Genomic DNA, 11,907 nt, shown 5'->3' with positions numbered 1-11,907 from the left:
AAAATTGATAAACCTTTAGCCAGACTCATCAAGAAAAAAAGGGCCCAAATAAACAAAATCAGAAATGAAATGGGAGAAATGACAACTGACACCACAGAAATACAAAGGGTTATAAGAGATTACTACAAATAATTATACACCAACAAACTGGACAACCTAGAAGAAATGGATGAATTCCTAGAAATATACACTCTCCCAAGACTGATTCAGGAATAAATAGAAAATCTGAACAGACCAATCACTAGTAATGAAATTGAGTCAGTAATCAAAAAACTCCCAACAAACAAAAGTTGAGGACAAGACTACTTCACAGGTGAATTCTACCAAACAGTTAAAGAAGAGTTAACAACTATCCTCAAACTATTCTGAAAAACTGAGGAAGGAATGCTTCCAAATCTGAGGAAGGATGCTAAAAGGTTAGCATCTCCCTGATACCAAAACCAGATAAAGACATTTAAAAAAACAACAAAACTACAGGCCAACACCCCTGATGAAGAGAATGCAAAAATCCTCAACAAAATATTAGCAAAGAGAAACTAACAGCACATTAAAATGATCATACATCATAACCAAGTGGGATTTATTCCAGGGTTTAATATCTGCAAATCAATCAATATGATTTACCAAATTAAAGGATAAAAATCATATGATCATCTCAATAGGTACAGAAAAAGCATCTGACAAAAGCCAGCATCCATTTATGATAAAAAGTCTCCAGAAAGTGGGTATAGAGGGAACATACCTCAACATAATAAAGGCCATATATAACAAACTCACAATTAACATAATACTCAACAATGAAAAGCTGAAAGCTTTTCCTCTAAGATCAGGAACAAGACAAGGATGCCCACTCTCACCACTTGTTTTTCAACATAGTATTGGAAGTCTTAACCACAGAAATCAGACAGGAAAAAGAGAGAAAATGCATCCAAACTGGAAATGAAGAAGTAAAAGTCACTATTTGCCAATGACATGATACTATATATATATATAGAAAAGCCTAAAGACTCCACCAAAAAACTATCAGAATAAATGAATTCAGTAAAGTTGCAGGATACAAAAATCAATTGCATTTCTACACATTAATAATGAGCTATCTGAAAGAAAAATTAAGAAACAATCCCATCAAATCAAAAAGAATAAAATACCTAGGAATAAATTAACCAAGGAGTTGAAAACCTTTACTCTGAAAACTATAAGACACTGATGAAAGAAAACCGAAGACAACACAAATAAATGGAAAGGTATACCTTGCTCACAGACTGGAAGAATTAATATTGTTAAAATGTCCATACTGCCCAAAGCACTCTATAGATTCAATGCAATCCTTACCAAAATATCAATGGCATTTTTCACAGAACTTGAACAAATAATCCTAAAATTTGCTGGAACCACAAAAGACACCAGATAGCCAAAGCATCTTAAGAAAGAAGAACAAAGTTGGAGGTATCATGCTCCCTGATTTCAAACTATTCTACAAAGCTATAGTAATCAAAACTGTATGGTACTGTACAGTAACCAAGGTATGGAAGCGACTGAAGTGTCCATTGATAGATAAAGAAGATGCAGTATATATACACTATGGACTATCACTCAGCCATAAAAAATAACATCTTGCCATTTGTGAAAATATGGATGAAACTAGAGGGTATTGTGCTAATAAAAGTAAGTCAGAGAAAAACAAATACCATATGAGTTCACTTATATATGGAATCTAAAAAACAAAACAAATAAGCAAAATAAAATAGATACAGACTCACAGATACAGAGAACAAGCCAGTAGTCACCAGAGGGGAGGGGAGTGCAGCAAAATAGGTGAAAGCGATTAAGAAGTACAAACCTAGAGTTATAAAATAAGTCATGGGGACATAATATACAGCATAGGGAACATACTCAATACTATTCCATTAACTTTGTATGGTGACACACGGTTACCAGACTTACTGTGGTGATCAATTCATAAGGTATGTAAATGTTGAATCACTATGCTGTACACCTGAAATTAATGTAATATTGTATTTAACCTATACTTCAATTAAACTATTAAAAAGAGAAGACTATAAATCATCATATCCTAACTTAAGATAAGGAGAATAAACCATGAGTATAAAGGGCATCACAAGGATTACTTGATTCCATTTGGTCCAATCTGAACTCAGAGTCCTAATAGACCTAAATGACCACCCAACTGAGCAGAATCCAACAGACCATTTAATAATACAATGTTCATCTATAACATATACAAAAGAATATATATATATATACACACACATATATATATACACACATGAGAGTGAAAGAAAGAGAGAATGTAAGCACGAGTGCTTTTTTGACACATTATTCAACTGTGTTGTGAGTTTATTTTCCTCCAATTTTATGTGGTTGGAACATTTTTATTTTGCAAGTTTTACAAAAGAAACAACATTCTTTAAGAAGTATTAGAACACCTCCTGAAATAGCTATTAAAAGTGTCTCAAAAATTCTGTCTCAAATTAATCTGGTATTGCATTGCAAGTTTAAAAGTAACAAATATGGCTTGTTTTCCAAAAAATTTCTTCTTGTTCTCAGGGTTAATGCCTCGCACAGCACATGTTTAGGATTACCCTTAACCTTAAGACCCCTGCAGGGCCCTCAGTGTTCACAAGTCAGGAAGTGAAGACAGACCTGCATCTTTGTGCTTGCTCTTTCATGGTCTAACAACATTTCAATAAGGTTGCAATTACTCAGGCAACCCATGTTCAATGTCATCAAATATAATATTCAACATGACACTGTGAACAAATAAGTTTTAGCAGGATCCACTGATTTGGTCAATCAACAAATACTTGTGAGCAAGGTACTGAATGACAGAATGAAGTCGCACAACTCCGATGGAGGTTAGGTTCCAAAATAAGCAGGCAAGGTGACAATCATCATGATCAAACTACCCTAGAATGTTCCTTTTATCACCCATAAAGTACAATACACATAGTTTTCTGTATTCAACTACACTAAAGCTTGAGAACCTCTAAGTTAGAAAAAAGGGGGGAAGAAAAAGAAAATCAATATGTATATATTAGGACAGCTCAACTTTTAAGGTAATATATTCTTAGCAAATAGGATATGGCTCAAGTATTCTAAAGGGATCCTGGCTATAAAGACACAGACCTACTAGAGAATGGACTTGAGGACATGGGGAGGGGGAAGGGTAAGCTGTGACAAAGTGAGAGAGTGGCATGGACATATATACACTACCGAACGTAAAATAGATAGCTAGTGGGAAGCAGCCATATAGCACAGGGAGATCAGCTCCGTGGTTTGTGACCACCTAGAGGGGTGGGAGGGAGGGAGACGCAAGAGGGAAGAGATATGGGATCGTAGGTATATGTATAACTGATTCACTTTGTTATAAAGCAGAAACTAACACACCATTGTAAAGCAATTATACTCCAATAAAGACGTTAAAAAAATAAAAAATAAAGTAATAAAAAAAAGGGATCCTGACTGCCTGAGAGTTTACTACATTCTGTTGTAATATTAAGCATCTATAACCTTAATGTAAGTTAATGGGTTTGTTTGAAATTGTGTTGAATAAACAAGATGGGGGAGGAGAGGAGCATCAACTTGGTGAGCCTAGGTATGCTGGGTACATTCACAGTTTGGCTGAAATTTAAATGCATATGATGCAACTCCACTGTATTCCATGGGCCCAGTTGCTGGATTTCAAGGAGGCTGTAACTGACAAAGCATTAACATGTAAATGTTAACTTTAAGAATAAATTTACCTGCGTTTCATTGATGTGTTCAATAAATATTTACGAGCATTTACTATGTGCCAACTATGAAAAATCTCAGTTGCTGCTCAAAAGGAGTTTACAGTCTAGAGATAAGAGAGACAATCACTAAGTATCATGACAGAATAATGTCCAAAAAGTAGAGCAGAGCAGAAAGGAAAAATGCCTAAATCTCCTGAAGAAGGCAGGAAAGGCTTCAAAAAGGAAATGGTGCTAGGAGGAGAAGTAATGAAGATAGGACATTCTAGGCAGAGGGAAAGTTTGTGTAAAAGTAAATATAGGAGAATGTGACAATTTTAACTGATCTCCATGGGCTGGAAAGAATGGTAAATTGTTTCATAATATTTCATTCATAAGAAAAAAACTTGACTACTGGGATTACAGTGAGGTTTTATAGAAACTAGCAGGAGATAAACAATACTCTATATCTGCCAATGGTTATGCAACTATGTGTTCTGTTTCTTTAAGTAACCACTGTAAGAGGGAACTAACTGTGGATAAGAAGTGCAATTTCAGGAGAAGAAAGTATTTACTTGCAACTTCTATTTTAGCTTTTAGGGCTCTCAAATGTGAATACTCTTGACCGCCTTGGAAATGAGGGGACAGTATGGCCTTATGCTTAAGGGTCAAGGCTCTTTTAGAGTCCAGTAAAGTAGGGACTTCCCTCGTGGTCCAGTGGGTAAGACTTAGCGCTCCCAATGCAGGGGGCCCAGGCTCGATCCCTGGTCGGGGAACTAGATCCCGCATACATGCCACAACTAAGAGTTCACATGCCGCAACGAAGATCCCACGTGTCACAACTAAGACCCGGTGTGGACAAAATAAATAAATAAATATTAAAAAAAAAAAAAAGAAGAGTTCAGTAAAGTAGATTTGAGTCTGGGCTTGCCATATCCTTAGCTCTGTGATCTTGGGGGAAGTTGCATAATCTTTCCTCATCTTGGAAATGGCGATAATACCAGTTACCTCATAGCACTGTTTATGAGGATTAAAGAAATAATGTATGTGAAGCCTTTAATTACAGTATTTGTAAGAGTAGGCAGTCAATGAATGATAGCAGCTAGTAGTTACTATTATGCTTTACACTGACCATGAAAGTTATACTCCAAACTAATGTCATTATTACAATTCCTATTTACTCTGGAGGAAAAAAAAATGGATACTGTTTTTTAAATCTTTTGGTAAGTTTAACATTGATGCTATGGAAACTTCCAATGTTACTTGGGTTACAGTCCTTAATAAGTGTTGAGATTGTGACTGAGAGTAGTATTAATAACGTCATTTTATTATATTTTAAAATACGACACCTTAAATAAAATAAATCTAACAAAACTCTAAACTACTTTCAGGGCTCTTTGGTATTTCCTGTATTGTTACAGAGAGGGTTTAAAGCAGAATGAAAAGCACACACAAAACACTCAGAGACCTGGGGTCTATCCCTATTTTGCTATTAATTAACTGTAAGACACTGGAAGAATCACCTATTCATTAAAGGCCTCCACTTTCTCACCTGTTAAAGAATGATTAAGAATATGACTTTCCTCTTTAAAAATTTATGCTCTTGGGAGAGGTGGGAATGGAGAGTTGCTGTTTGAGGGGCACAGAATTTCAGTCCAGGATGATGAGAGTGTTCTGGAAATGGATAGTGGCAGTTGTTCACAGCAATGTGAATGCAATTAATGCTGCCAAATGGTACACATAAAAATGGTTAAAAAATAGTAAATTTTATGATATATTTTACCACTATAAAGAATTTTACAGTCTGTGCTCTGTATCCCTTTAAGTCACTCATTCACGCCGTCATTCATTCAAATATTTACTAAGTGCTTATTATGAACCAAGCACTGTGACAGGGAATACAAACAACAAGACTTAGAGCTGAATAAGAAAAACAGACGCGTGTCCAAATAAGTGCTATAAACTACCAGATGCTTCATAAAGGAGGCTGGAGTAAGAGTTGCAAAAGCAGGAGTCCATTATATCTGAGAGGGTTGGAAAAATCTTCATAAAAGACCCATAAACTGAGTCTTAAAAGAACAGCATATATTCACCAACTGGATGATATGCATGACCAGAACTGTTCCTTCTCCCATAGTTAACTTTTACTTTATATTTTATTTTTTTTAATTTTTAATTTTTAATTTTATTTTGTGGTACACGGGTCTCTCACTGTTGTGGCCTCTCCCGTTGCGGAGCACAGGCTCCGGACGTGCAGGCTCAGCGGCCATGGCTCACGGGCCCAGCCGCTCTGCGGCATGTGGGATCCTCCCGGACCGGGGCACGAACCCGTGTCCCCTGCATCGGCAGGCGGACTCTCAACCACTGCGCCACCAGGGAAGCCCTTTTAACTTTTAAATCTTCATGACTAGCAAAGGACAATTCTCTTACAGTGAACACTGGAAGTAGCTCTTAAATAACCCAAGATGGTTAAAAGTTCGAACCTAGTAATCCCCTTCTTCATTATCACCAAAGAAAGAAAGAGAGGGAAAAAAATTCAAAAACCGCTCCATTAATCTCCAAGCAACCAAACCAACACTAGAATTACAATAAAAGCTACTTGGGTTTTCATTGCTAACTCAAATAGATATTAAAGGGAAAAAGCAGGCCTTCTAAAAGACTCAATGTTGTTTATTTAAGAAGTAGAAGGACAGCTTAATGGGTCTTATTATATATAGCACTAAAATAAGGTATTATTTGAATAGTTTGCTTAGAGAAACTGAATGACTTCATTTAGGACACCACTGAATAAGTGATTGTATCAGTGCAGCAAACGGTGCCCTGGAAGAGTTCGGACCCTTCAAATGGGAGAGCAATTTACTTCCAGGGAGCACCTTTGCTTTCACTGGGAATTGGGACTATAAACAAACTTACATTTCCATTATCTTGTTTTTCATTTTATCAAAAGCTGTTTGGTTTGAAATAAACAATCCTCTAGAGCCCTTGAAATCCTAAACATATTAAGTACAAAGGAAGAGACCAGTTAAATATTTCAGTGTTATAAAATGCCAGAAAAGAAAAAAGGTGGGGGGGGGGGTAGAAGGTTTATATGAAACATATGGAATAAGGAGGTATTTCCCCACAAATTACAAAATACTAGTTTGGTGTCAGTCAATAAAGCACTGCCAAAAGGGAATAAATGCAAAGGCTGAAGACCTAGAAAAGTTGTGAATGACCATTACCAACATTTATCAATGTCTATTTGTAGCTCTACAAGGAGAGATAATCCTCTAGCAGATAAGCCTGTAGTAAGACATACTTTTTGTTACATATTTTGGCTCAGATCAAGGGGTCACCCAGCAATCGAGACACAGACTGCTTTCCAGTCTTAGTGTGGCGTTCTCTCCTTACTCAAGGTATTTGCTATTAGTAATTTTCTATGAATAGTTGTTAGCCTATGTACCATAGATCAGGGTTGTTTTTTAAAGAAAAAAAATAGAAATAAAAGAGGTAAAAAGTAACATACAGAAACTGCATGGTGCAATAAGAATAACAGGAAATGAGGATTCAGGGAGCCTGAGTACACACAGCAGTTCTGCCATCAGACAAGCCAGTGATGTTAAGTCATTTACTTGCTTTTAGCTTTAATTTATTTGGGTACTTTAAAAATAACAAGTATGAATGGATGTATGTATTTAAGTAGAACCATTATTTCAAACAAAAGTTTCCCTGGAAGCTTCAGTATACATAGAGAAAAAAAGGGGGCTATTCTTATTGAAGACAAAATGGGAGCCTGGAGTCCTGCCCAAATAACCCTCCTGTATCCTGGGGGGATGCGGGGGGGCTGGTATACCTCTGCAGAACCCCTAGGCTACTCAATGCACTACTTAAAACTGCTGGAATAGATGAGTGGCTGTTTCCATTCTTACATTTCATGGACGAGGAAAAGTTCAAAAAGATTTTGAAAGAATATAATATCAAAATAAATAAATTTAGCTTTGCTTTATGAAACAATTGCTAGCCAGAGAAAAAGATATTATAAACCAGTTTTAGGAGACACCTCCAGACCATCTCTCAGGTATATTCAGGTTCTAAAATTATACAACTTCTTCTACTCTTATCGTGAAACAACTAACCAAAACCACTTTACCTAAAACTATCTCCTAAGACTACTATTCCTTAAGTACATTAATAAAGTGCCCCAGAGTCACTAAAATTTTTAAAAGCAATAAAACAGAAAGAGAAAATCAAGTTAAAATTTACAGTGGCTACATAACATCAACCTCAAAACATACATCATTTTAATTACTTTCAAAAAATTTCTCCCACGCCTAAAAAATAAAAACTATAAGCATCATCTGTAATATAAAGTCCAAGCAATGCTTAACTTTCCCATGTTTAAGTGCCTCTGAGCTGTTTCCCACTCTTTGCTCCTTCACACTCAGTGTTCAGTTTTATCAACCACATACTTTATTTCTTTACATTTCTGTAAAATCCTTCCAGCCACCAGAGGTTGGTACAAGCACTTGAGATCATCAAAGTAACATGAGGAAATCTCGCTGGATAATGAGGCAAAGCTGTATTTCTAGGATTATGTAACCTCCCTGAATCCAAAAAGCAATGTGGTCTATTCATCATTGCTACAACTACTTTTTCAGATCTCAGTTTTAAATTTCTAACTTATAAGAACACACAACATCCCATTAGTTAAGGTAAAAGTCAAATATTCTTTAGTAGTTCAAATATTTCAATGCTAAGGAAAGTTTTGATACCCAAAGACCTCTCTCTCTCGAATCACTAGACATTGGGTACCCTGAAAACTTTCTTAGGAGTTTCAACTTCACATTTCTCTCCAACTCCTGACACTGCACATAATATATTCTAGGCAGATCTTAGATCTATCTTTCAACAAAAAGTTGCATCAGCTTTCTGAGAGGTCCATTCCAACTTTATTTTATTGCACTCCAACTTCAAAGCAATTTTTCTTAGGAATACTTACTGTGTATTGGGAAGAGATAACCACCAAGCATCATTTATAAAATTGAGAATTCACAATATCTTTAAACCTTCTCTTTTCTGGGAAATAAAGATAATACTATCAACTTTTATTCTAACACATTTTTCCAATTTTAAAAGCAATACTCTGTGTCTTCTATGTTCCTCCTCCTATTACATGATGTTTGCTAAATGAAGCACAAAACAAGGTAGAAAACTGTTCTGTGAGCCTCCCTTTCTCACACTTCCAGTTTCTATACATTGATTTCTTGAAATAGGTATAAATGGGTAAGAAAACACCTCCGGTGCTATAGTAAGTCTGCAAACACCACTTTCTTTCACCACTAAGGTATCTTTTAGATATAGGTTCAGAGACTGAAGGATGCTCTGGATTGAAGCTGACCAGAAGGCCTCAGAAGGCAACAGCTTCAAGTCACACAATGACTATGTTTAGATATATTAAAGAGAAGACAAAGTTTACTCTAAAACTAAGACATATCCATAATTTAAAGCATGCGTGTGCATACACACACAAACAACTGGAAAACCTGATAATTCATCTATTTCTTTTTAGCTATCACAGAACTCTGGGCCATCACCTCTTTACAGAGTCCCTCCAACATCTTCTGGGTCTGTTTCCAAAGGGGCACCTGAAAAGCTGTAAGAGCCTCCATCCTCTGTCTCTTTCATTTGAAAAGAAGCTGGGTGCAAAAAGGTTAGCCCAAGCTAATTCCTTGGCCTCCATGAGTCAGCCTGAATCTGTCACTGCTGTCAGTCCTTGGTGTGCTGAGGAATATTCGAGTCCTGGATACAACCCATCCTCTCATCTCTCTGCTAATATCACTCTTATAAGAGGAAATCCAAAAAAGAGGGAATATGTGTATATCTATAGCTGATTCATTTTGCTGTATGGAAGAAACTAACACAACATTGTAAAGCAACTATACTCCAAAAAAAATTAAATAAAAAAAAAAAGAGGGCCGCTGTCTCTGAGCACTCACACAGGGCTGTGAAATGGAGGCAGCTCGACTATTCAGCGCAATACTAAAACACCACCTCTGTCTATTGAAAGCTCCTGGCTGAGCAGCAAAGCCATGTCAGCTGTTCTTTTCTTTGTTCCCAGTACAGTCCTTAGCACTTATACAGAAATGAGACAACCTCTTGACAAAGAAGTCCTCCTCCTTTCCTAGACATCAGGAAACAAAACACACATGACAAACAGGGGAAGGGGTCTGGAGTGGAGGGATGGGCTTGGCTTGAGGAGTTCAATTTAGAGGTCTACCCCAGTGGCAAAACCTAACTTTGATGGCCTTTACGGCTTTTCATTTCCTAGTTGGCACAGTATCAGAACCAAATACATACAGCAACTTATAGGGAAATAAAAGAAGAGGCACAAGAGGCAGGCTCAAGGGTGAGAGCAATTTCTTTCTTACAGCTTAAACCACTACAAAAGATGAAGCATACAGTATCAACAAGTATAAAAAATAAACCAGATTTAGTAATATACACAAATATGCACAAATCACACAAAGGAAATACAGGGTTTTCTTTTGGCTCCAGACTGTATTGATACCTTTCATTTTATAATTTCATGTGCAGAAAGAAATGAGAGCTTCTTAGTAAAATAAAATGATTTATTTTTATGCTGAACACACAATACTCATAAATATCAACTGCTTTCATTAAAGTTAAGATTTCCTTCTGGGCTTCCCTGGTGGCGCAGTGGTTGAGAGTCCGCCTGCCGATGCAGGGGACACGGGTTCGTGCCCCGGTCCGGGAGGATCCCACATGCCGCGGGGCGGCTGGGCCACAGAGCTATGGCCGCTAAGCCTGCGCGTCCGGAGCCTGTGCTCCACAATGGGAGAGGCCACAACAGTGAGAGGCCCGCGTACCGCAAAAAAAAAAAAAAAAAAAAAAAGATTTCCTTCTTAAATTTAAATTTTTCCCACTATAGTCCCTGAGATCTCATTTCCATGCCATGACAGCTCACATCTGCATTTTAAAAGCAAATGCGGAATCCACCACCTGATTTAGCAGTTAGGCTGCACACACTGTACCTCTCGTTTTAGGGCACCTTTGAAGACAAAGTGATATTTAATACTGAATATAAGCAGTCTTTTCATCTTACACTGAAGAGTAATTGCTTCCCACTTCAGAACTATAGCATGAGTTATGATCTCTGACTTGCTCTCTAAGTGCTATGGTCAGCATGGAAAAAAATGACAAAGAACATTACAGCTTTACTCAAGGGAGTCGGATCTTTTCTAACTGCTAAGAAGAAATGATGGCTCGTCAGGCATAGCACAATGAGATACAGCATGAAAAATGACATACATTTCTGTGCCCTGGTTCTAGGAAATCATTTCTACTAAATGTGCTCAGAATGCAGAAGCTGAACCTTCCTTGGTGTCAAACACACCAGATAAAAATTTTAGCTGCACATGGATGATGGTGTTTACAATTGTACATATATTTGAAAGAAACTGTACATATACACTTGCTGAAAATTTTTGTTTACAGAATACAGTGAAGGTGGGAGATACAGAGTGCTTTCCCCTAGGTTCTAGGAGTTGAAGCAACCAATACTTTCAGGGTTATCTGTTAGCAAGTTGGGTTCACATAGGCTGTCTCTCTAGTCTGAAGATGACATAGAATAAAATCCTATCAGGCCTGGCCCACAGAGTCAACCATCTCCTATACTCAATACACACAAAACATAATGGAAAAAGATGGTGAAGGTAGGAGGGCAAAGCCCAACAAACAAATTATCTTATGTATTTTTCATCCTGCACCACAGAGGAAACAAATGAATATGAGAAAGCAAATGATACACATACACGGACTTAAATCCAATTCAAATGACATGATGTATAAATAAATATAAATTGCATCTGGAAAAGAAGAGTATTTAAATTCCATTCAATATTACAAACATTCTTCTCATTAAAATATAAACCCTTACCTTTGCTTGTTTCTTACTGGCTTCTCTTCTGGCTTCCCTTTCTTTCAGTCTTTTCTCCTATAGGAAGAGGGGGAAAATTAATAAGTTTTCATAATCATTAAGTATGTGTCAAACAGATCTGGAATCAAATTACAGTTCGACCATTTACTAGCTGTGCAGTTTTGGGCAACTTATTCGCTACCTCTCATTTTCTCATCTAAACATGGAGATAACAGGAGCACACATTTCATAAAGTTGGTA

The 11,907-nt window shown here is 36.9% G+C and overlaps 1 protein-coding gene across 1 annotated transcript in view; it reads right to left on the bottom strand.

The window, feature by feature from the left end:
- DDX10 (DEAD-box helicase 10) overlaps nt 1-11,907 on the bottom strand; it is a 284,143-nt gene that overhangs the window by 86,752 nt on the left and 185,484 nt on the right. Inside the window, exon 16 of the mRNA XM_082628714.1 lies at nt 11,668-11,724. Within this exon, the coding sequence (XP_082484840.1) occupies nt 11,668-11,724 (57 nt within the window). The remainder of the gene's footprint in view (nt 1-11,667; nt 11,725-11,907) is intronic.

Source organism: Mesoplodon mirus (genome assembly GCF_964341445.2).
Source record: "Mesoplodon mirus genome assembly, chromosome: 7".
Taxonomy (NCBI): Eukaryota; Metazoa; Chordata; class Mammalia; order Artiodactyla; family Ziphiidae; genus Mesoplodon; species Mesoplodon mirus.
The sequence above is the reverse complement of the archived record's forward strand: the minus strand, read 5'-3'. Positions and strand labels throughout refer to the sequence as shown.